Below are 26,040 nucleotides of genomic sequence, written 5' to 3' on the forward strand. Positions count from 1 at the left end.
AAATAGATATCTAAAATTTACATCCATCTGTTTTATTGGGTTAAGTCACATAAGGACTAATTATGAAGTGTCTTTAGTAATCGTCCTCTGAGATATCCTTGCAGAATATTAAATAGCTCCTCTATGTATTTTTTTCTCACTACTCAGGCATGACAGTGCGTGTTACTGATTCATCAGCGGTAATGAAATTAGATTGCTCTTCTAGGGTTTATCAGTATACTGAGCTGGTGGTATGTGTGTGGAAGGGAAAAATGTGTATTTCCAATTTTTTTGTCATTTGGGGCAGAAGATGAGTACTGCTAATGACTGCTGTGTGTCTATCTCACATCAGCCTCCTATTCCTTTCCTCTCAATTGTTGCAGACCCCTGGATCAGAATGTAAAGTAGTTTTTAAGGTCACTTAAAGCTCATGTAAAGGAAAAGTTTCTCTCAAGGGATCCTGTCCTTGAGAAGTGCTTCAGTCAAATAGTGCACTTTCTTTGTCATCTTTTGGAGAGTTAGACTTTCAGCTTCTAGGGGACAAATGAGTGGGAGAGAGTTTCTCCTGCATAGCCAATCTTTTCCTGATTCATCCAACAGGGGGTGACATTATGATTTTATGGTTTATAATTTACAGACACATGTGATAAAGGACGTTTTATTAGTAAAGAAACCTGACTGATAAGTGACATCTATTACAGGGCCTATTGAGTTAGACAACAGAAGCAGCATGGCGTAGTGGATAGAGCATGGGCCTGGGAATCAGAAGGTTATGGGTTCTAATTCTGGCTTGGCCACTTGTCTGTTGTGTGACCTTGGGCAAGTCACTTCACTTCTCTGTACCTCAGTTACCTCATCTGTAGAATGAAGACTGAGACTGTGAGTCCCACATGAGAAAGGGACCGTGTCCAACCCTATTTGTTTGTATCAACCCCAGTGCTTAGTACAGTGCCTGGCACATAGGTAAGTGCTTAACAAATACCATTATTATTATTATTATTATTATTGCAATAGTGACATTTATTCCATATTTCCTGGGGGCTAAGCATTACTAGAGATCATTCCCCAATTCCCTGTCTACGAGTCTGCTCACTTATAAGGAAGTGTCTCCAAATATTGAGTTCACTGCAGTTGGTTCAGTGAGGGTTCTCGACAAATGGACCTGTCACCCTGATGTGTAGATTTAAATCAATTGTTTAATATGTTTTTAACCTAAACAAAATTACTGTGGGGGAGGAGTGAGAGATAAATGGTTACCATTATCCTGCTTTCCGTATTGATGGAAGGCACTGATGGATTTCCTTGAAAAACTCATTTAAACCATCATTAGTTTTGTCATTTTAAACTAGTACTTTGTATGACTTTCTCATTTTTTCTTTATTTAATTGTTATTTATTTTAGTCCGAGTTCTGGTCTATACCCTTCTCACTGCCTCCTCTCTTTTCATCCCTAATCTATCTTTTTTTTTTTTTTTTTTTTTAGTATCCAATTTGGTTGTTTGTTTTTTTTAACATAGAGTTAATTTAGGCAAATGGGAAACAGTTTATGATGTGATTTGAACAGTAGTTTTGGGATGTGAGTGATCTCTTCCTTGGGTTCTTGACTCATACATCAAGCAGTCATTATGACAGATGGAATTGGAATGGAGAAAAACAAAAGTAATGGACGGGGCAATTGCCAGACTAAAATTTTAATTAATTGCTGTCAACTGTGTTTAAAAATGTTTAAGGCATTTCCCAGAAAACAGCACAAATATTTCATAAGTGTCTATTTGCTTGGGCTCAAGGTGGATGGGGGCAGAGAAATGGAGAGAAATAAAGGGGAATTGAAAGGAGTCCAGAGAAGAGGCAGAAGGAGGTCAAGGAGAGCAAAAGTACGGAGAGTGGGAGAGAAAAGGGAAGGATTCACTGAGCTGCCACCCTTCTTCCTCACAATGACACTCCTCCTCCACCACCACCATTCAGGTTAGGTGGTGGCAGTAACAACCAGCCGCTTGCCAAATTGGCCTCATTCCTGGAATAATAATAATAACAATAATCATGGTATTTGTTAAGCACTTACTATGTGCCAGGCACTGTACTTAATGCTGGAGTCGATACAAGGTAATTGAGTTGGAAACAGTTCCTGTCCCACATGGGGCTCACACTTTTAATCCCTATTTTACAGATGAGGCAACTGAGGCCCAGAGAAGTGAAGTGACTGGCCTAAGGTCACACACCAGAGAAGTGATGGAGCCAAGATTAGAACCCAGGCCCATGCTCTTTCCACTAGGCCATGCTGCTTCTCCTGAACTTTGGCTAAACTCTAAATGATGGATGATGGTTCTGTTCTGGAGGGTCCAGACTGGCAGTGGTGGCATCCTCATTGACAGCTGCCTGTCATTAGGCCTCCAGATCTGGCCCTTCCAGGTTGTACCCACCGTTTTCTTTTCTCTCTCTCTCTCTCTCTCTCTCTCTCTCTCTCTCTCTGTGTGTGTGTGTGTGTGTGTGTGTGCGCGCGCGCGCGCATGTGTGTGTGAGCCCGTTGTTGGGTAGGGACTGTCTTTATATGTTGCCAACTTGTACTTCCCAAGTGCTTAGTACAGTGCTGTGCACACAGTAAGTGCTCAATAAATATGAATGAATGAATGTGTGGGGCGGCGGCGGCGGTGGTGGTAGGACACTCAGTAACCTGGTGGAAATAGGCAGATATGAAAAAGTGAAAGAAGAGGTAAATACTGGCAGAATTTCCTGTAATTATGGTATTAAGTATTTTCTATGTGCCAAGCACAGTACTAAGTGCTGGGGTAGATATAAGGTAATCACGTCCCACATGGAACTCACACTGTAAGTAGGAGGGAGAACAGGTTTTGAATCCCCTGGGGTACAGAGAAGTTAAGTGACTTGCCCAAGGTCACACAGCGAGTATGTCACAGAGATGAGATTAGAACCCAGGCCCTCTTGATTCCAAGGCCTGTGCTCTTTTCACTCTTTCCATGCTACTTCCCTGTTCCACATACTAAGTGCCACTTTAGCCATCAGCAGAAGAGACAGCTATCCTGTGCCTGCAGCCTTATGGGAGTCCATTACAGCCATCCCAACAGCATTGTCTGGATTTCCTGTTCTTATTCACTACTTGTTCCAAATGTTTAACTCCCTCCTCAAACTTCCTGTCCCCCCACCTCCCCAATCCCTTGCCCCTAATGACTTGGCTACCTACTTTATTGGAAAAAATTGACATTGTCAGGCATAATTTCCCTTAAATCTCCCCTGTTCCTCTCCAGTTCCTCCTCCTTCCTGCTCCTTCATCCACTTTCCCACCCTTCTCAGCGGTATCTCAAAAGATGATCTCCTGCCTTCTCTCATTATCCACCCCCTCCATCTGGGCATCTGATCCCACCTCTTCTCCTTGCCCCCTCCTTTCTTCCCTCCCTGACTGCCATCTTCAACTGCTTGTTCTCTAATGACTTCTTCCCCACTGCTTCCAAACATGCTCATGTCTCCCCTATCCACCCCACCAAAACCCTGTCTTGAACCTACGGCTCTCTGCAGTACCTCATCTTCCTCCTAAAATTCTTATACCCGCTCTCTCAAGTTTCTCTCCTCCAGTTCTCTACTCGACCCCCTCCAATCTGGCTTCCATCCCCTTCACTCAAAGAAACCACCCTCTGATAGGTCACAAATGATCTCCTTCTTGCCAAATCCAATGATCTCTACTCCATCCTAATCCTCCTCGACCTCTCAGCTGCCTTCAACACTGTCGACCATCCCCTCTCCTGAAAACATTATCCAACCTTGGCTTCACTGACACTGTCCTCTCCTGGTTCTCCTCCTATCTCTCTGGCAGCTCAATCTCAGTCTCTTTTGCAGGCTCCTCCTCTGCCTCCCACCACCTAACTATGAGTGTCCATCAAGGTTCTGTTCTGGGCCCCCTTCTATTCTCCATTTACACCCACTCCCTTGGAGTACTCATATGCTCCCATGGCTTCAACTACTACCTCTCCGCGGATGATATTCAAATCTACATCTCCAGCCCTGATTTCTTTTCCCCTCTATATTCTTGCCTTTCCTTCTGTCTTCAAGACAACTCTGCTTGCTTGTCTTGCTTATACCTCAAGCTTAACATGTCCAAAACAGAACACTTCCCACCCAAACCCTGTAACTTTCCCATCATTGTAGACAAGACCACCATACTCCATCTCATAAATGCATAAGCTTTGTGTTATCCCTGACTCCTCTCTTTCATTCAACCCACATATTCAATCTATCACTGACTCCTGTCAGTTCAACCCTAAAGGCATCGCTAAAATCTATCCTTTTCTCTCCATCTAAACTGCTACCACATTAATCAAAGCACTTATCCTATCTGGCTTTGATTACTGTATCAAACTCCTTGCTGACCTCCCTGCTTCCTGTCTCTCTGCATGCTTCACTCTGTTGCCTGGATCGTTTTTCTACAAAAATGTAAAAAGTACATGTTTCCCAACTCCCCAGGAACTTCCAGTGGTTGCCTATCCACCTCCACATCAAATAGAAACTCCTAACCATTAGCTTTAAAGCACTTTATCACCTTGCCCCCTCATACCACACCTCACTACCCTCCTATTAAAACCCAGCCCTCACATTTCACTCCTCTAATGCCAACCTACTCACTGTACTTCGATCTCGTCTATCTTGCTGCTGACCTCTTGTCTACATCTTGCCTCTGTCTTGAAACACCCTCCCTTTTTATATCTGGCAGACAGTTACTCTCTTCACCTACAAGCCTTATTTAAGACACATCTCCTCTGAGACCTTCCCCGACTGAGCCCTTATTTCCTCTTTTCCCACTCCCTTCTGCATTGCTCTGACTTGCTCCCTTTATTCATTCCAGTGTTTAGAACAGTGCTCTGCACATAGTAAGCACTTAACAAATGCCATCATTATTATTATTATTATTATTATTATTACCCCCTCCTCCAGCCCCACAGTACTTAAGAATATATCCAAAATTTATTCATTTATATTAATCTCTGTCTCCCCCTCTAGACTGTAAGCTCATTGGGGACAGGGAATGTGTCTTTTATACTGTCTTGCACTCTCCCAAATGTTTAGTACAGTACATACAGTAAAGCACTCAGTAAATATGATTGATTACTTCTACTGCTGTAACATAAATAAATGCCCTCAGTGAAGTTGGAGAAGAGATTGTGAACTTAGTGGCAGTGGCCAACAACTTTTATCTTCAGGACTCCTTGGGCTTTCTTTACACAGTCCCACCCAGGACCTCAATCTGGTCCTGGTGACGCTCAGTATATAAACTGGTTGTTTTGGGATGCACTATGACACCGTGCCACTGGGCCACCTAAGGTCTTTAATCAATCAATCATATTTATTGAGCACTTACTGTGTGCAGAACACTGTACTAAGCGCTCGGGAGAGTACAATATAACAGAGTTGGTAGACATGTTCCCACAACAAGCTTAGCCCGGATTGGCAAAGAGGGAGAATTGGAATGATATGCATGTTTTTTACATGGCCTTATCTGGATTGTTTTCATGTGCTGCACAGCTGGTCTGCTTAGAAAAAGGAATAAAAAAACCAACCCTCTGGTCTCCATGGTTTGTCATGGGAAAAGGGCAAAATAAAAAAAGATGAGTTGAAAGTTGATGCAAGGAAGAGACCAATATTGACTTGAGGCTGCTCCCTCAGAAAATATTACTTTCCACATCAGGAGTGTTTTAAACTAACCTCATAATTCAGCCTCTTACGCCAGAATGTAACAGCCAAGTTACTGATGGAGCACTCCATGTTTGAAAATTGGAAAACTGCCTAACATAATATGTGTTTTTGACCATTTCTTAGAAGCAGTATATAAGATTATAGGTAGTAACTTTATAAACTGAGAAACAGCATGGCTTGTGGAAAGAACTTGGGCCAGGGAATCAGGAGACCAGAGTTCTAACCTTGGCTTTGCCACTTGCCTGCTGTGTGACCTTGGGCAAGTCACTTCAATTCTCTGTGCCTTTGTTTCTTCACCTGTAAAATGGGGATTAAATGCCTGTTCTTCTCCCCATGAGATTGTGAGCTCCATGGAAGGCAGGAACTTTATCCAGTGTGCCTATATTGTATCTACCCCGGTGCTTAGTACAGTTCTTCGCAGACAGTAAACATTTAACAAATACCACAATTAAATAATTATGGACTTTCATTTTACCCGATTGGTCTCTAACCTCAGATCCCAGCAAGTTTATTGTCTGCGGAAGACATCCTGACCTTGGGTAGTTAATACTTTGTCTCTTTTTCTATATTCGGAGTTTCTTCTTTGTTATCTTCTCCATGTATATGATAGTTTTACAGTCAAGTTCCTGAGAAGAAACTATAAATTAAGGAAAATTAAAATGCAGAAAATTACAGCCTTCCTCCCTTCTACCCCTGTCCTTGGGTTTGCCCTTGGTCTAGAGCAATGGAGCATGGATTATTGCTCCTGAGATGCAGAGTGATCAGAAATGCTGGTTACCTAGTAAAATACTAAACTGGTGACCTCAAATTTGAAAACTAAAATTTATAAAGTGTAATGATTAGAAAAAAAACTTGGAGTTTTCCTGACACTGAAGAAGATACTACACACTGGCTGTAAGCAAATTCTAAACCAGTGCTAAACCTCAAATTCCAAATTCAGAGAAGAATATCAGAAAGCTAGGCCAGAGATAGAATATATTCAGCCTGAATAGTTCTGTCTAGGTATGAGTCCCGCTATTGGTTCAATGGCAAGCACTTTTCCGGGAATCGGAAGACCTGGATTTTGGGCCTGGTTCAGTTTGCTGAGGCTATGGTGAATGTTTCTAAGACAAGACTAGAGTATGGCATTCTAGATGGTGAGAAATGGCTGGCCAACATGGGCAGCAAGACCATGTTGGCTTTCCATGCAACTGCCTTTTGAGTTATGATGCTATATGTAGCCTATCATTGGCATTATTATGCAGTCATTTTGGCTACAAATTTCAACCTGCAGGTACAAACCCTTTCCATGTACTTCACATAGTGCTGCGTTTCTGCCAAGCTATTCGTGTGTTGTACTTTGTGTCCCAGTAAAAATGGGATTAGCAGGCCAGAGAGGATGACAGTGGTGCTGAGCAAACCACTAACACTATAGTCAAGAGAAACACTAATTCCACCACTTATTCATTCATTCATTCAATCGTATTTATTGAGTGCTAACTGTGTGCAGTGCACTGTACTAAGCGCTTGGGAAGTACAATTTGGCAACATATAGAGACGGTCCCTACCCAACAGTGGGCTCATAGTCTGGAAGGGGGAGGCAGACAACAAAACAAAACATATTAACAAAATAAAATAAATAGAATAAATATGTAATAAATAAAATGAATAGAGTAATAAATACGTACAAACATATATACATATATACAGGTGGTGTGGGGAGGGGAAGGAGGTAAGGTGGGGGGCAGGGGGAGAGGAAGGAGGGGGCTCAGTCTGGGAAGGCCTCCTGGAGGAGGTGAGCTCTCAGTAGGGCCTTGAACGGAGGAAGAGCGCTAGCTTGGCGGATGTGCGGAGGGACGGCATTCCAGGTCAGGGTGAGGATGTGGGCCGAGGGTCGACGGTGGGACAGGAGAGAACAAGGCATAGTGAGGAGGTTAGCGGCCGAGGAGCAGAGGGTGCGGGCTGGGCTGTAGAAGGAGAGAAGGGAGGTGAGGTAGGAGGGGGCGAGGTGATGGAGAGCCTTGAAGCTGAGAGTGAGGAGTTTTTGCCTGATGCGTAGGTTGATTGGTAGCCACTGGAGATTTTTGAGGAGGGGAGTAACATGCCTAGAGCTTTTCTGCACAAAGACGATTCAGGCAGCGGTGTGCAGTATAGATTGAAGTGGGGAGAGACAGGAGGATGGGAGATCAGAGAGGAGGCTGATGCAGTAATCCAGTCGGGATAGGATGAGAGATTGAATGAGCAGAGTAGCGGTTTAGATGGAGAGGAAAGGGCGGATCTTGGCGATGTTGCGGAGGTGAGACTGGCAGGTTTTGGTGATGGATTGGATGTGAGGGGTGAACGAGAAAGCAGAGTCGAAGATGACACCAAGGTTGCGGGCTTGTGAGATGGGAAGGATGGTAGTGCCATCAACAGTGATGGGAAAGTCAAGGAGAGGGCAGGGCTTGGGAGGGAAGATAAAGAGTTCAGTCTTGAACATGTTGAGTTTTAGATGGTGGGCAGACATCCAGAAGGAGATTTCCTGAAGGCAGGAGGAGATACGAGCCTGGAGGGAGGGAGAGAGAGCAGGGGCAGCGATGTAGATTTATTTGTCATCAGCGTAGAGATGATAGTTGAAGCTGTGGGAGTGAATGAGTTCAACAAGGGAGTGAGTGTAGATTGAGAACAGAAGGGGACCAAGAACTGACCCTTGAGGAACCCCTACAGTAAGGGGATGGGAGGGGGAGGAGGAGCCCGCAAAAGAGACTGAGAATGAACGGCCGGAGAGGTAAGAGGAGAACCAGGAGAGGACAGAGTCTGTGAAGCCAAGATTGGATAGCAGGTTGAGGAGAAGGGGGTGGTCCACAATGTCGAAGTGGTCCCCCCCATCCCCCCAACCTTATCTCCTTCCCCTCCCCACAGCACCTGTATATATGTATATACGTTTGTACATATTTATTACTCTATTTATTTTACTTGTACAATGTTTATTCTATTTATTTTATTTGGTTTATATGTTTTGTTTTGTTGTCTGTCTCCCCCTTCTAGACTGTGAGCCTGCTGTTGGGTAGGGACCATCTCTATATGTTGCAAACTTGTACTTCCCAAGCACTTAGTACAGTGCTCTGCACACAGTAAGTGCTCGATAAATGCGATTTAATGAATGAATGAATGAAGGTAGCTGAGAGGTCAAGGAGGATTAGGATAGAGTAGGAGCCATTGGATTTGGCAAGCAGGAGGTCATCGGTGACCTTTGAGAGGGCAGTTTCCGTGGAATGTAGGGGACGGAAGCCAGATTGGAGGGGGTCGAGGAGAGAGTTGGTGCTGAGGAATTCGAGGCAGTGCATGTCTAACATCCTTAATCTTTCCTTTTAATAATCCAGAATGGGCATATTGTCCCTGAATGGATCCTCCCTACTGCTTTATTGATATTTTCTGATAAAAACTTCCAATTCTTATAGAAGTGTTTTTTACTAGCTTTTTTTTCTGCATAATTTGTCAACTTTACCCTATTACCCAAACAACTCTCACTGAACTTGAATATGGAAAGTTAATCTTACCAGTGCTCAAATCAGGTTATCACAGACAAATCCAGCTAAAAAGCTGGCCATTTTGTTTGGAGTCAGATAGTGTGAAAATATTTCATTAGGGGCGAAATATGTCTAATATTCTATTTGAATATAGATATTCTATATTCTATATTCTAATCCAACTTATTCTATATTCTATATTCTAATCCACAACATTCTAATCCAACTTCATTCAGATCTCACCATAAGGTCTTCAGAATGTCAAATTTGAGTTCTGACCCTTAAATGAAAGTAGGTTAAATTCCCTACTGGACTTCTAAGGTATTTTACCATTCTTATGCAGTTCACCTGCCCTGCAACACATTTTATAGAAAGAAAAATCCACTTATTAGCTATGCACCCCCAATCAAATCTTTCCAAAATCATTTCTCCTCCAAGACGACTCCTTCCCTGATTAAGTTCTGACTTCCCCTGCTTATATCTCCCAAGCAATTTCCTTTCCATTCTTCCTGCTATGTGTAATTTATTTTAATGTTTCTCTCCCCAACCGGATCGTAAGCCCCTTTAAGGTAGTGATCATATCCACATATTCTACTGTACTCTCCCAAGCCCTTAGTTTAGTACTTGGTGCAAAGTTAGTGTTCATAAATCCTACTGGCTGATTGAATTTGAGTGTGGATTATTAGGGTACGTAAATGCTACATATATTAAATTCTGGATTTCTAACACAGCTTATAATTGTTTTAGGGAGCATAAGCTTTGTCTCATCCCAAAGCCAAGTATTTAGAGGTTAAATTAATTTGGACATTGTTTATTATAATAATAATGATGATATTTTTTAAGCACTTACTATGTGCAAAGCACTGTTCTAAGCACTGGAAAATTAATCTTAGTTTTACAGATGAGGCAACTGAGGCACAGAGAAGTTGTGACAGGCCCAAAGTCACACAGCTGACAAGTGGCAGAGCCAGGATTAGAACCTGTGACCTCTGACTCCCAAGCCCGTGCTCTTTCCACTGAGCCACACTGCTGGTTGGGAACTGTGAACTGGCCACTAGATTTCCGCACACCCAAAGTGGCTTCTGTGTGAAATTGCTCCTTTTTTGACCTCAGCTAGGATGCCACTGTATTTGGTGTGGACAGTACAAAATTTCTCTTTGACCCTGGCAAGCTCATCTCTGTCTCTGCCCCTCTGGGCTCCCCATGTGTCGCCACATGCTGTGTGTTTGATTTTCTAATGTTCTCCCTCACTCTTCAGGGTTTTTCTCCCTGGATGCCCTAACTTATGCATTGCCATTCTTTCTTTACTTCAATGCCCCAATTGAAAAGTTGACTTTTTAATGACAAGGAAAGAAGCAGGTGTTTCAGCAAGGTAGGATGGAATGACACCTCCCCAACATACTGATTCCAAAGGTAGTTGGATAAATGGTCAGTAGACTATGAGGAGTAGAAACAGTGAGGTGCAACATGTCAAGAACAAAGTCTATTACTACTAATGGAACAATATCAGTAAATCCTGTCCACGGTCACGTTTTAGCATTTCTATAATACTTTGCATTTTCAGAGTATTACATAATAATTTATATTGCATTTTGCTACACTAACCCAATGAGATGGACCCAGATTATTCTTTCTTTTTTTGCATGGGGAAATGGAGATCCAGAAATGTGAAATATCTCATCTGGTGAGTGATGTCCATGCCGACATTTACTTACAGGGCTTGTGGCATTGAATTTAGGGATCCCTTCCAGGTTTTACTTCATAGACCCCACTGCCCTACTGACTTCCCCAATAGGTGGGACAGATGCCACGTCTTTGTGTGCTGGTAGCTCTTCTATGTTTATCAGCACTTTTTTTTTTTTGGATAGTAGAAGGTGTGTTTAGGAGGCTATTGAAGTGTTCATTCATTCAATCGTATTCATTTATTCAATCACATTTATTGAGCATTTACTATGTGCCAGGCACTGTACTAAGTGCTTGGGAAGTACAAATCAGCAATGTATTGAGATGGTCCCTACCCAATAATGGGCTCACAGTTCTGAAGTGTTATTGGCAACACTTCCTATAGTACATTAGAAACTCTGGTGTCACCTCAGAGCTAGCATAGACGAAGCATTCTGGCAGTCTAGAAATCCTAGGTCAGTTCTAGACTAGACACGTTTAGACTAGATATCAGGATACACAAGTCCATGCTTCCCCACCCATCAGTGGTTGCCTATCCAATGCCTCATCGAACAGAAACTTCTAACCATTGGCTTTGACGTTCAATCAGCTCTCTCACTTTTAACATACTTTACTGATCCCCAATTTCAACTCAATCCACTTACAGTGCTTCTTTAATGTCCACCTACTCTACCTCGATCTTGTCTATCCTTGTCCGTATACCACCTTGGGCCTGGAACTCCCTCCTGCTTCATATCCAACCTTCCTCCAACTCCCCGCCCCCATCTTCAAACCCGTCCTACTATCACATCTCCTCCAGGACTAAGCCTTTACTTTCCCTAACTGCCCACCCCTCTGCATTGACTGTGCACATGGATGTGTTCTCCTTAAACCTAGGCTGTGAGCCCCTTGCGGGACAGGAATTGTTTCTGGCCTAATTAACGGTAGGTACCTCAGTGCTTAGAACAGTTTTTAACACATAGTAAATGCTTAACAAATACCAGAAAAAAGCACTTTGATACTCACCCCAGCCCCACAGCACTTAGGTACATATACTTATAATCTACCATTTCCCCTATCTGTAGTTTATTTTAGTTACTGTCTCCCCATCTATACTGTAAGCTCCTTGCAGAGAGTAGGAATCCTGTTTACCAACTCTACTGTATTGTACTTTCCCAAGCATTTGATATATTGCTCTGCCCACAGTAAGCACTAAATAAATTGTTTGACTAAGTAGGACTCTGAAATGCCTCCTATTTAGTCTGTGAGCCCTATGTGGGACAGCAACTGTGTCTGACCTGATTAGCTTGTATCTAATCTCAGCATTTAGAATGGTGCATGACATAAAATCAGCACTTAACAAATGCCATCACTGTTAGCTCCTTGAGGGCAGGTGTCATATCTACCAATCCTGTTGGTAGCACTTAGTACAGTGCTCTGCACACAGCAAGTGCTCAATAAATGCCACCGATTGCACACTCCTATGACTTAGAGATGACTAAAAGCCTGGAACACTTGGAATGAGGGAAGGGACGAGAGTGTCAGAATGTTATGCAACAGATAAGACCAGATTTAATAATAAAAAATAAATAATAATGATGGAATTCATTCAGTGCTTACTACCTGCCAGGCACCGTACCAAGTGCTGGGGTGGATACAAGGAAATTGGATTGGACACACTCCCTGTCCCATGTGGGCTCACAGTCTTGATTTCCATTTTGCAGATGAGGTAATTGAGGCACATAAGTTAAATGACTTGCCCAAGGTCACATAGCGGACAAATGGCAGAGCCGGGATTAGAACCCATGACCTTCTGACTCCTAGGCTCATAATCTAACCACTACATCATGCTACTTCCCATTGCATTACAAGCTAGAATTTAAACTACTGGTCTATGCTGGCTTCACCTCTTCTGTGAACCCACCTTCTGACTCGGACAGAGGCATCATCTATATATGTTAAAGTTTCCCTCAATTTGACACAGCAGGATTTCAAAGGGCTGTTCTTTCTCAAGGTCACTCGGCTCATTTAGAAATGTGCTGCAGTCCTGGGCTTTGAGAAAATGGAGTTTACTCAGGCTACTGCTGTGCTTGTTATCATCATCTTGGAATGGATTGTATTGAGTTAATGTGGGAAGTAGGAAAATGAGGAAAACCCTTCTAAGGTCCTGCAGGGTTAATGCCAGAGGTCTCAAACATGGCTTCAGTTATGAATGAGCAGCTCTTTATAGATTCAAATGGGGTCACGGGGCCCATGTCTGATTCAAATGCTAGTATGTCCCGGTGACCCCAACTCCTTTATCTTGAGGCCTTGTATTGTATCTCATTGCCTTTCCTGAAACCATGCTGTGATGCTAATTTGCTCAGAAATCAGGTGCTGACTGATAAAATGCTTTCATTTAAGGAGGTATCATTTGTTCTGCCTGGGTCCAAATCTATTTACAAGTCCATTCGCAGTCAATAAGAGCTTTAAGCCAGTGACTAAGACCAGAAAATGGCCATGGCGATTTCTCAGGGCTTGGTGGTAATGCACTGCCCAACCCAAATAATCTAAATTCTGCACCTACTCTTGTTTCTCCAGTGATGAGTCTTTTAGCACCAACCATTCCAAAACTGCTCTAGTATTTGCCAACAAGCAGATGGCCCCGGGGAGAAGGGCTGCTCTGTTTTTGCCTGCAGGTTTTGTGACTAAATTCTGCAAAATGGGACAGTTCCAATAAGTAATAGAATCCTATTCCCAGTTGAATACGTTTGTACCAGGGAGTCAGAATTGGCTGGATGAGTAGGTTCCATGCTTTCCTATCCCAGGTTTAGCAGTTAGTCTTCACATACTAGACTGTAAGTTCCTTGTGGGCAGAGATTTGTCTACTAACACTATTGTATTGTATTCTCATAAACCCATAGTTCAATACAGCAAGAGGTCAGTAAATACCATTGATTGATTTATTCACGTTAGCCTGGCAACTGCTGAATTGGTTGGTCAAGCTACCCCTGTGAATGCTTGTCTATCTGCAATTTCACACACCTGCCATTGCTGTACAGTTGTTTCTAGATAATAATAATAATATTGACATTTGTTAAGAGCTTACTAGGCATCAAGCACTGTTCTAAGTGCTGAGGTAGATGCAAGCTAATCAGATTGGACACTGTTCTTATCCTATATAGGGCTCACGGTCTTAATCCCCATTATACAGATGAGGGAACTGAAGTCCAGAACAGTGAAGTAGCTGGCCCAAGGTCACACAGCAGACAAGTGGTGGAGTCAGAATTAGAACCCAGATCCTTCTAACTCCCAGGACGGTGTTCTATCCATTTCTATGACCCTGAGCTGTGTCCTCCTTCCTCTGCTTTCTCTCTGACCCAGCCGTTGCTTTAACCTGCTGGGGCTGGGGGCTCAGGGAGCAGTGGGTATCAGATTCGGACCCAGAGGGGGAACTGTGAGAGAGAAGTCACTAAGGTGGGCTCCCCCAGGAAAAGCAGGTAGAGCATGAGAAGCTGCATGTTCTAGTGGAAAGAGCACAGGCCTGGGAATCAGAGGACGTGGGTTCTAATTCCAGCTCTGCCATTTGCCTACTCTTCATTTCGGACAAGACACTTAAAATATTTTTGCCTCAGTTTCTTATTCTCAACTGTTTATCCACTGATGGGTAAGGGTACCCATCCATGTCCTTCCTCAGGCCTGTAACTCCTTCCCACTTCATATGCAACAGACAGCCACTCTCTCCACCTTCAAAATTTTATTCAAAGCACATCTCCAAGTGGCCTTCCTCATCCCCCCTACTCCCCCTCCCTTCTGTGTAGCCTTTGCACTTGGATCTAAACCCATTAAGCACTTGATATTAAGAATTATGGTATTTGCTAAGTGCTTAGTATGTGCCAAGGACTCTTCTAAGCATTTTACCCCACCCTGAACCCCACATCAGTTACATACCTAGCCCTAATTTATATTAATGTCTCTCTCTCTCTGGACAATAAGGTCCTAATGGGCAGGGAGCATGTCTACCAATTCTGTTGTATTATACTCTTGAAAGTGCTTATTACAGGCTTTGCACATAGTATTCAAAAAGTACCACTAAATGATTAATTGAGTTGGGGTAATAATAATAATAGTAATTGATAATTGCGGTATTTGTTAAGTGCTTACCATGTGCCAGCACTCTACTAAGCACTGGGTTGGATACAAGCAAATCGGGTTGGACACAATCCCTGTCCCATGTTGGGCTCAAAGTCTCAATCTCCATTTTATAGATGAGGTAACTAAGGCACAGAGAAGTGAAGTGACTTGCCCAAGGTCACACAGCAGACAAGTGGTGGAGCCTGAATGAAATACCTGATCTCACTCCCTTTAAGACTGTGATCCTCATGTGGATCAGGCAGTCTTATTATCCCATATTTACTCCAGTGCTTGGTACAGTGCTTGGCATAATAAGTACTTAGCAAATACAGTTTTTATTATTATTATTATTATTAATAATGATTATTAGGTGAGCTCACCCAGCTACCATAGATCGTAGCATCAAGAGGGAGGTGCTAAACTGACTGGACTGAGGTGAAGCGGGCTCAGTAGCAGTTTTGATTCTGCATTAAAACACTACTCCAAAATTGTCTTAATTTTTCATAAAACACTTGATACTTTCAGAACCTGATGTGGGCAAACCCATAATGGCTTGCACCTGTGGTGCATATTTTGAACCAGTAATACCATTTTGGGCTTTTACAAATGTGAGACACAGAAATAGCCAATGTGCTGAGAAATGATATGGCCTGGTAGAAAGTGCATGGGCCCAGGAGTCAGAAGACCTGGGTTCTAATTCTGACTCTACCACTTGCCTGCAGTTTGACCTTGGACAAAGCATTTCCCTGTTCCTCCATTTCCTCATCTGTAAAACGGGGATTCAGTATTTGTTCTGCCTCTCCCATTGACTGTAGGCTCCATGTTGGACAGGGACTGTTTTACCTGATTATCTTGTATGTCCCCCAGTGCTTAGTATATAGCCCGTGGAACACAGTAAGCACTTAACAAATGCCGCAATATTGTTGTTATTATTGTTGTTGTTGTTATGTGTATGTCCCCATTCCTGCAAATCCCATCCACACCTCATTTGGGAAATGGGCTGCTCACATTATGGTCAAGCTATAGTGGATAGAGAATAGGTTTGGGAGTCAGAAGATCATGGGTTCTAATCCTGGCTCGGGCACTTGTCTGCTGTCTGACCTTGGGCAAGTCTCTTCATTTCTCTGGGCCTCAGTTACCTCATCTGTAAAATGGGGATTGAGACTTTGAGCCCCACATGGGACAGGGACTGTGTCCAACCCGATTATCTTGTATCCACCTCAGCACTTAGTACAGTGCCTGACATATAGTAAATGCTTAACAAATGCCATCATCATCATCATTATTATTATTATTATCGTTAGAGAAGCCGTGTGCCTCAATGGAAAGAGAACGGGCTTGGGAGTCAGAGGTCATGGGTTCAAATCCCGGCTCTGCCAATTGTCAGCTGTGTGACCTTGGGCAAGTCATTTAGCTTCTCTGTGCCTCAGTTACCTCATCTGTAAAATGGGGATTAAGACTGTGAGCCCCACGTGGGACAACCTGATCACCTTGTATCCTCCCCAGAGCTTAGAACAGTGCTTTGCACATAGTAAGCGTTCAACAAATGCCATCATTATTATTATTGTTGTTTGAGAGGCAGACCTGCTCAGGGCCACTCCTCTGGTCTGTGAGATGGAGAAGATTTTCTAGCCCGTGTGCTATGCAAACCGCTAGGGGGCAACGTTGGACTCATTAATAATAATTGTGGTATTTCATTAATTCATTCATTCATTCAATCGTATTTATTGAGCACTTACTGTGTGCAGAGCACTGTACTAAGCGCTTGGGAAGTACAAGTCGGTAACATATAGAGATAGTCCCTACCCAACAACGGGCTCACAGTCCAGAAGTGGGGAGTCAGACAACGAAACAAAACCTGTATTTAAGTGCGATGTGCCAGGCACTGTACTAAGCATAGTATCATGTAGGTCATAGTTAAATTCCTTTGACTGGAATTGGTAGAACTCTAGGGTGCCCAGACAAGTTCAAAAGCTAAACAACTTTTTACACAAATCGCACCACTGTTGCAAACTCATACAGTGCTCTGCACACAGTAAATGCTCAATAAGTACCACACTGATTGATTGATGTAGGGCTACTCCTATGTATCTCAGCTCCATCTGTGCAGCCTGGCCTCTTTGCTGATATCCAAATTATGTCAGTCAGCCAAAGTACATGAAATACGTGTACATGTTGTGGGGAGGCTGAGAAGGGGGCAGGTCACTGGTTCATGAAACTAGTCTGTGTCTTTTGAAGCTTTTGTGGTAACATGAATTAGCTTTATCTAGTAACTCTGTTTTGTCTGTAGGGGCCATTCTGCACTCATCCGTGAGGGATTTAAGAGTTTTCTCCTCATTAGCAGTAATAGGAGTTACTTAACCTGAATTCCCAATGCTCTCCACAAGATGATAATGTCCTGTGGCAAGCAAACTGCTGGTACTAATGTGCATGAAGAAAAGAAAACAAGCAATGGCTGCAATCAACAACTAGGCCACCAGATAACTTTAAAAAAAAATCGCATACCCCTTCAAGACAGCTGTAGCCGCATTTTAAAATGTTGAATTGGCAAGATTGAAGTATTGCTTTGATATCTCATTTTTATGATGTCATTTTCATTTAATGGCATTAAAAAAACCAACAGTAGGATTCTAGTAGTTTAAGCCGAGATGAGTAGTCCATCCAGCCCGATATTCCATTTGACCATGTCACCAGAGGATCCTTGGAGGAACACTGTGATGATGATATTTGTTAAGTACTTACTATGTGCCAAGCACTGTTCTAAGCGCTGGGGTATATACAAGGTAATCAGGTTGTCCCACGCGGTGCTCACAGTCTTAATCCCCATTTTACAGATGAGGTAACTGAGACACAGAGGAGTAAAGTGACTTGCCAAAGGTCACACAGCTGACAAGTGATGGAGCTGGGATTAGAACTCATGACCCCTGACTCCCAAGCCTGGGCTCTTTCCACTATGCCACGTTGCTTCTCCATTGTGATGGTTGTCCTCTTTTACATCCAATACAATGGCTAGAAATATACTTTCTTACTTCCTTACTTTTTTCCATTTTTGCCACTCATTCATCCCATTTTGGTTTCTCCTCCATATACCTCTCCAACTCCATCATGTTCTCTCAAGTTGTACACTTAAGGCATTTCTGCTGAATTCAAGGTGTGGAAAGGGAATCTCTCTCCAATGGGAGTGAAGAAGCAGCGTGGCTCAGTGGAAAGAGCCCAGGCTTTGGAGACAGAGGTCATGGGTTCAAATTCCGGCTTGGCCAATTGTCAGCTGTGTGACTTTGGGCAAATCACTTCTCTGTGCCTCAGTTACCTCATTTGTAAAATGGGGATTAAAACTGTGAGCCCCCCATGGGACAACCTGATCACCTTGTAACCTCCCCAGAGCTTAGAACAGTGCTTGGCACATAGTAAGCACTTAATAAATGCCATTATTGTTATTATAAACCCTCCCTGCTTTACAGATAGGTTCACATCCCAGTTGAAGTTTTTTTCTCAATTTTCCCAGTTGGAGAGAGAGAAAAATATATTTACATACCTGGCTAATACTGTGGGACTTTGATGGCAGACAAAAGTCTTCAAAACACCTCAACCATGCTACTGGGATGGATTTATTTAGAGGCCAAATCACCAAAAGGGCCTTTGATCTCTTTCTAATACCACCCTGATATTCTGGTTTCTACTGTTCCCTATTTGCTGGTGCTCTGATGTCATTACAGCCTGCCATGGTTCCCTCTCCCACTCTTCTGCTCAGGAATAGTTCTGGCCCACAGCAGTGAACTGGAAAAAAAAAAAAATCTGAATTTGTCTATAAAATGGGTTGGTGTACTTGGAAAAAGACACCATAAAATGCAAGGTGTCACTTAAATTTTTTTAAATTTTTGAAGTTCAGATTCATTAGCTAGAATTTCAGTGAAAGCTGCAGAAAATAACTCTGTGAATATACTAATAATACCTCACAGAGATGGGATTTCTGTGTATATGGGAATACCGGAGAATACTGTAAAATACGGTTTCATTGCATGATTTTTATAAAACAGCGTGGGTACCAATTTGCTCAGCATGATCTCTCTCATCTAAGGGCATCCTTTGAAACCAGGAAGTAGGAGGAGGTTTCAGCAAAACCTGCTTTCCAAACACAGATATATGCTGACCACTCAAGCTCTCTTTATGCGGTTTTAGATCGTGACTATACTGTGCAATATGGCACAGACAAAGGATCAGTAATTAGAAGGCATAAGAAAGGAAAGCAGTTGGATGTCAATCAGTCATATTTATTGAGTGTTTACTGTGTGCAGAGCACTGTACTAAGCGTTTGGGAGAAAACGTAACAGAGGTGGTAGATGTTTCCTGCCCACAACAAGCTTACAATCTAAAGGGGAAGACAGACATTAATATTAAAAAAATTACAGATATGTACATAACTTCTGTAAACCTGAGGGAGGGATGAATACAGGGTGCAAATCCAAGTGCAAGGGTGATGCAGAATGGAGTGGGAGAAGGGGAAATAAGGGTTTAGTCAAGGAAGGCCTCTTGGAGGAGATGTGCCTTCAATAAGGCTTTGAAAATGGGGACAGTGATCATCTGTTGGATAGGAAGAGGGAGGGCATTCAAGGCCAGAGGCAGGATGTGGGCTAGAGGTCGGCGGTGAGATAGATGGGATTGAGGTTCAGAGAGTAGGTTGGCATTAGAGAAGCAAAGCATACTCCGGTCTATACTGGACACAATTCATGCCACAATCACTGAGCACTATTCAGATATTAAGGCTGTTCATAGTCAGTAATTAAGATTTTCAATTTAGACCTTTTAATTTCCATCTGAACAGGATTCTGATGAACACTGTGATATAACTTTAAATAAAACAGTTCTTCAATATTTCAATTTCAAGAATTGCCTAATGCAGTTGACTTGGTGATTTTTATAGCATTTTTATGGAAGAGTATTTTCCAAGAATACGGTGCTAGGATTTTACACCATTTCACTGTACATCGTTTCCTCACCCTGTAGAAAGTATTGCTAAACTCTGAGGGACAGAGTTAAGGGATTTCTGTTGGGGATGTTGAGTCCTGCCTCAAACAAAAGTGATCTAAGGCCTGATCATTAATTCTTCAGGAAAAGAAAGCACAAGAATTTCAGTGGCAAATGTCATCCTCGAAATGAATACGGTTTAGAATCTTAAGCAATAAGCCTTAACTTGTTTCCCTGTATTAGATTCGTGAGAAACTAATGAATTTTTCTGTGTTTTCCATCTACTCAGCCAATGATAATTAGGTTTTATTTATTTACATTTGAATTATGGTGGCAACTCTTGTACTTTTGCTTCCACATGTAAAGAAAATGTCTTTTGACACTGCTATGAAGAAATACTCATTAGAATACACTCCAGTAGAATATACTCCAGGCTAACTGTTTGAGCCATTGATGTTTGTCTGATTTTGTACAGGTTGCTTTTTGCACCTCATGGAATGTTTCAAATTCTTTTCATTTAAAAATGTTAATAGTGATTTGATTTCTGTTTTGTAGAACCCCAGCTGAAAGGAATTGTGACAAGGTTATTCAGCCAGCAGGGATATTTCCTGCAGATGCACCCAGATGGTTCGATTGACGGGACCAAGGACGAGAACAGTGACTACAGTAAGGAAAATTAGCCTCTTGCAACCCAATTATAAATCAGATGTATGGCCTAATGGGTCTCACTGGTAGGGTTTCATTGTTGAAAATATCAGAAGCAAATTAGGATGCTCCAGCTGTTCTTTGCACCATTTCATTATCTCCAAATTGTTCCTCTTCATCCCTCTTTGCTTTCATCCTTGCACCAGACAGTGACGTGTGATAGGAAGGAACTGAAAGGAAGTCATCCAAAAGACGTGAGTTCCTTTCACTCCTGCTCTGCTGACTGTAGTATGTACTATGTGATATGAGGAGGAGGGTGTGTAATTTTTGTCAAGGCTCACCATGACTCAGTTCTGGTGCCTCTGAGCTTGGCATTTTGTAGCTCTAGTATTCCTGATTTAAATTTGTAAATAATTAACGGCTTAAAACACCTGTGTTAAAACAAGGGGAAGCAGGGAGGACCCTAGGCCTGGGACTCAGAGGTTCTAATCCCACCTACACCCCTTGTCAGCTGTGTGACCTTGGGCAAGTCATTCAACTTCCCTGTGCCTCAGTTACCTGACCTGTACAAAGAGGATTAAGACTGGGATCCTCATGTGGTACATGTACTGTGTCCAAACCTGTATCTATCCCAGCACTTAGTACAGTGACTGATACATAGTAAGCTCTTAACAAATACCATTAAAAAAAATCAGGCACTTTTACCGTGGTAAACTAGCAGGCTACTCTTTAAAGTGACTGTATTTCTAGTAACAACAATACTACCACTCCTCATTCAGTCATTTCAAATTGAAAATATACACTGGCATGAGACAGTTAAGCTGTGGTCCCATTTTCTCTACAAAATGAACATTAGAGGAAGAGAGGTAAAGGCTCTGAAAAGTCTGAAGGAGATGTGAAGAGGAGGAAGGAAACAGCATCTAAGCCTCTTCCTAGTAAGTGAAGAATTCTGAGTTTCAGGAGGAGCCATAGGAAAGAAGCTTGGCATGATTTAGGGAGGGGAGAAGGAAAGAGAATTCAGTGTTGTGAGGTAGGGAGGACGGTGGGGCTGATGGAAAAGTCAGGGGGAGGACAGGGTTGGCTAGAAGCTCCCACCCTCCACCCCCTCCCCCTGACAGATACACACATACATGCACACACACACATATACACCAATTCTAATACAGATATCCATTCATTCATTCAATCATATTTATTGAGCGCTTACTGTGTGCAGAGCACTATACTAAGCGCTTGGGAAGTCAAGTTGGCAACGTATAGAGACAGTCCCTACCCAACAACAGGCTCACAGTCTAGGAACATGTGCTTTCCTCCTTGTCTACTGATAACTTTCTCACTGACCTCCTTGTGTCCTGCCTCTCCTCATTCCAATCTGTACTTCATTCTTATGCCTGGAGCATTTTTCTAAAAAAAGTTCAGTCCATATCTCCCTATTCCTTTAAAACCTCCAAAGGTTTCCCATCTACTGCATCCAAAGAAACACCTTATAATCAGCTTTAGATGATGATCTCATTATGGGTAGGGAACATGTCCACCTAATCTATTATATTGTAGTCTTCCAAGTGCTTAGTACAGTGCTCTGCACACAGCACCAAATAAATATGATTTATTTAAGGCATTCAATTGGATCTCCCTCTCTTATCTTATAGTGCTGCTCTCCTACTTCAACCCAGCCCAACACTTTGCTCCTCTTAACACCTGTTTACTCACATTCCCTCTATCTCACCTATATTCCCACTGACACCTTCCCCACATACTTCCCCTGGCCTGGAAACTCCCCTTCATATCAAATGTATCACCACCACTCTCCCCACCTACAGAACCCTCCTAAAATCACATCTCCTCCAAGAGACCTTCTCTGACTAATCTCTCATTTCCCTTACTTGTCCTCCCTTCTGCATTACCTATGCACTTAGATCTGTCTTTCCTAATCACTCGATATTCACCCTATTCTCTAAGCACTTGATATTCACCCCAGACCCACAACTCTTAGGGGCATTTCCTTACACTCTGCTGTTTTCCCTATCTGTATTTTACTTTAATATCTGTCTCCCAGTCTATACTATAAGCTCCTCGTGGGCAGGAATCATGTCTACCAACTCTATTGTACTCTCTCAAGTCCTTAGCACCATGTTCTGCAAACAGTAAGCACCCATTAAATACCATCGAATGACTGATTGATTACTTGGAGAATAAATCCAGAAACAGCAATTTGGAGATGCTGTTTCTAGTGTAATGATGTGGTAATTCCTTTATGAATACAAAGTAAATGCCGTGTCATTGGTACATTCTCATTGTCCCAGGTAGACCCAGTGAGACCCTTCCTGTTAAAGCCAGCTATCGGCTGGTTGGCAGTTTTATTATTTTCTCAATCCCTTTCTTTCCCCAATTCCTGTCCTCACCCACCTCATCCTTACTTTTGTTGAACTTGCTGTATCTCCGGCCTTATGGAGACCCCTCCTGAATCTCCTCACTCAGCCGGACTTCTTACAGAGGATGGGACTGAGGAGGTGGGAATAGCATAATGAAGGGAAGACACATTTTATAAATAAAAGGGAGGATAACCTTATATGGGCAGAGAATGAATGTAATGGAAAGGGAAGAGGTCCTGTTTGATTCATTTGAAGATCCATGGTCTAGGGAAAAGAGCACAGGCCTGGGAATCAGAGGACCTGTGTTCTACTCCCATCTCTGATATCTGCCTGTTGTGGGACCTTGGGGCCAGTCACTTAGTGTCTCTGTGTCTCAGTTTCCTCATCTGTAAAATGGGGCTTAAATACCTGGATCTCTATCCTAGTTAGATTGTGAACCCAATAAGGGCCAAGTACTGCAACTAACATGATTATCTTGTACCTTCCCCGGGGCTTAGTAAAGTGCTTGGCACATGGTAAATGCTTAGCAAGCACCATTATTCTTATTATATTTACTGAACAACTTCTGTGTGCAAACTATGGGGAAAGACTATAATAAAGTATAAATAAGAGTCACTCCTTGTTCATTAGAGGACTCACAACCTAAAAAGCAATTTCTAATCTAATCTCTAGTTTCCATTGTATAATATGCCCCTGAAAACAGGCTCCTAAAATGCAGTCAGTTGTCACTAGCATCGAAGCAATGCTCACAACAAAACAACTCTTCTGAGTGGGACAGGTGAGGAGAATGGATATTAGCAGAATATCTAAACAGTTACTGTATGGGGAGATTGAAAGGAAGCACATGCAATCAAGGAAGACAGAAAATGTATTTGAGACATAGTAAAGCTCAGTTTCAAACAACGTAACATAACCACCGACTAATGGGAGACCACTGCATCAGGGAAGCATAGCAGGTGGAAGTCAGAAGAGAGATTGCTCTCATAGAGAAAAAACTTGGTGAAAACTAGGACAACAAGAAGGAGAGTCAAAACCAGAGAGAGGCCCAGTGAACTCACTAGCACAATAAGGAGCTGTCCTTACTTGTAAACAATGCAATGCACATATTCATTCATTCAGTCATATTTATTGAGCACTTACTGTGTACAGAGCACTGTACTAAGTGTTTGGGAGAGTACAATATCACAATAAAAAGACATATTCCTTGTCCATAATGAGCTCAAAGTCTGGGGGGGAAATACAATTTTTTTTTCTGATGATTTAATTGTGGTATTCTATGAAATCAGAGAATGTACAATGGAATATTAATTCACCCCTCATTTTTCTGGACTATGTGATAATTCATACAGAGTATGTGTTAGCAGGTAATATATTGATCCTCAAGTTAGGCCTCCTCCCACCCCTCCAGGGTCATCTGGAATATTATGCAAGGGACTGGATTCTGCCAATAGGGTAGAATTCTCAGTCAATCAATCAATGGTATTAAGAGCTTACTAAGCGCACAACCGAGTTTGTAGACATGTTCCCTGCCCACAGAAAATGGATAGCAGGTGTGACTCCTGTCCTCTGAGACTTTGGAACTGTTGAATGTTGGTAGATTTTTCTCTATTTCCAAATGACATCCAGAATAAAAGGAATTAAGGATAATATCAGCCTAAACCCAGTTTCTCAGGGCTCCCCATACAGCCAAACCGAGTCCCACCACTGGGTGTAGAATCACCTTGCCAATCTCTCCTTCAATATTCTGTGTTGTGGTCTCTCTAGTTATGTTACTAATTAAATTATGATTTTTACCTGTGTGGAGGAGGTGTGGCTCCAACATGACTATTGGGTCCATTCAGCCTTATTAATGAGATTCTGGGTGGAGTTCCTACCTTATCTTGATACTTATGACAGATTAGCTGGTGGAGGTCATGATATATGGGTATATAGCGATACAAGCAGTGTAGTCTAATGGGTAGAGCACTGGTCTGAGAGTCAGAAGGACCTGGATTCCAATCCTTCCTCCACTTGTCTGCTCGGTGACCTTGGGCAAGTCACCTAACTTCTCTGTGCCTCAGTTACCTCCTCTGCAAAATGGAGATTAAAACTGTGAGCCCTTTCTGGGACAGAGACTATGTCCAAACTGACTAACTTGCATTTACCCCAGTGCTTAGAACAGTGCCTAGCACATAGTAAGAGCTTAACAAATACCATTGAAAAAAGAAAAAAAAGAAAAAGAAATCTTAGATTCAATCCAGAGAGGTGAACCCAAGCAGAGTTGCCTAGTGGAGAGAGCACAGGCCTGGGAGCCAGAAATCCTGGGTTCTAATCCTGTCTCTACCACGGTCTTGCTCGGTGACCTTGGGCAAGTTGCTTAACTTCTCTGTTCCTCAGTTTCTTCATCTGTAAAATGGGAATTTAATACCTGTATTCTCTTAGACTTTTATTGTGATAGCAGCTAACACTCCTATCTTAGACTGTGAGCCCCGTCTGAAACAGGCACTGTGCTTTAGTACAAATGCTTAGTACACAGGTGCTTGACAATTGCTATTCATCTTCTTCTTATTATTAAAAATAATTTCTGTAACTAAACTGAATTTCAAAAAGTACTATGTTATTTAATAATTGTGGTATTTGTTAGGCTCTTTCTAGGTGCCAAGCACTTTACTAAGTGCTGGGTGCAGTCCGAATGATCAGATGAGACACATTCCCCATTCCACCCGGCCTCACAGCCTAAGTAGATGAGGAAACTGAGGCCCAGATAAATTATTTAACTGTAATCTCACAAGCACTTAGTACAGTGCTCTGAAATCAATCAATCATATATACTGAACACTCACTCTGCAGAGCACTGTACTAAGCGCTTGGGAGAGTGCAATGTAATAGAGTTGGTAGTCACATTCCCTTTCCACAAAAAGCTTACAGGCTCGTAGGGGATACAGACATTAATATACATAAGTAAATTAGGATATGTACAGAAATGTTAAAGGGCTGACAGAGGGATGAATAAAGGGTGTGAGTCCAAGTGCAAAGGACACACAGAAGACAATAGGACAAGAGAAAATGAGAGCTTAGTCAGGGAAGGCCTCTTGGAGGAGCTATGCTTTAAATAAGACTTTGAAGGTGGGGAGAGTG

At 42.5% G+C, this 26,040-nt stretch overlaps 1 protein-coding gene across 3 annotated transcripts in view; it reads left to right on the top strand.

Moving 5' to 3' along the window:
• FGF12 (fibroblast growth factor 12) overlaps positions 1–26,040 on the top strand; it is a 450,538-nt gene that overhangs the window by 278,715 nt on the left and 145,783 nt on the right. For 2 of the 3 annotated variants that reach the window (XM_038749231.1, XM_038749229.1), the window contains one exon: positions 20,462–20,572. The exons of the other annotated variant lie outside the window; for it this stretch is intronic. In XM_038749231.1, the coding sequence (XP_038605159.1) occupies positions 20,462–20,572 (111 nt within the window). The remainder of the gene's footprint in view (positions 1–20,461; positions 20,573–26,040) is intronic. 3 annotated transcript variants of the gene reach the window in all.

This window comes from Tachyglossus aculeatus, chromosome 7 (genome assembly GCF_015852505.1).
Source record: "Tachyglossus aculeatus isolate mTacAcu1 chromosome 7, mTacAcu1.pri, whole genome shotgun sequence".
NCBI lineage: Eukaryota > Metazoa > Chordata > Mammalia > Monotremata > Tachyglossidae > Tachyglossus > Tachyglossus aculeatus.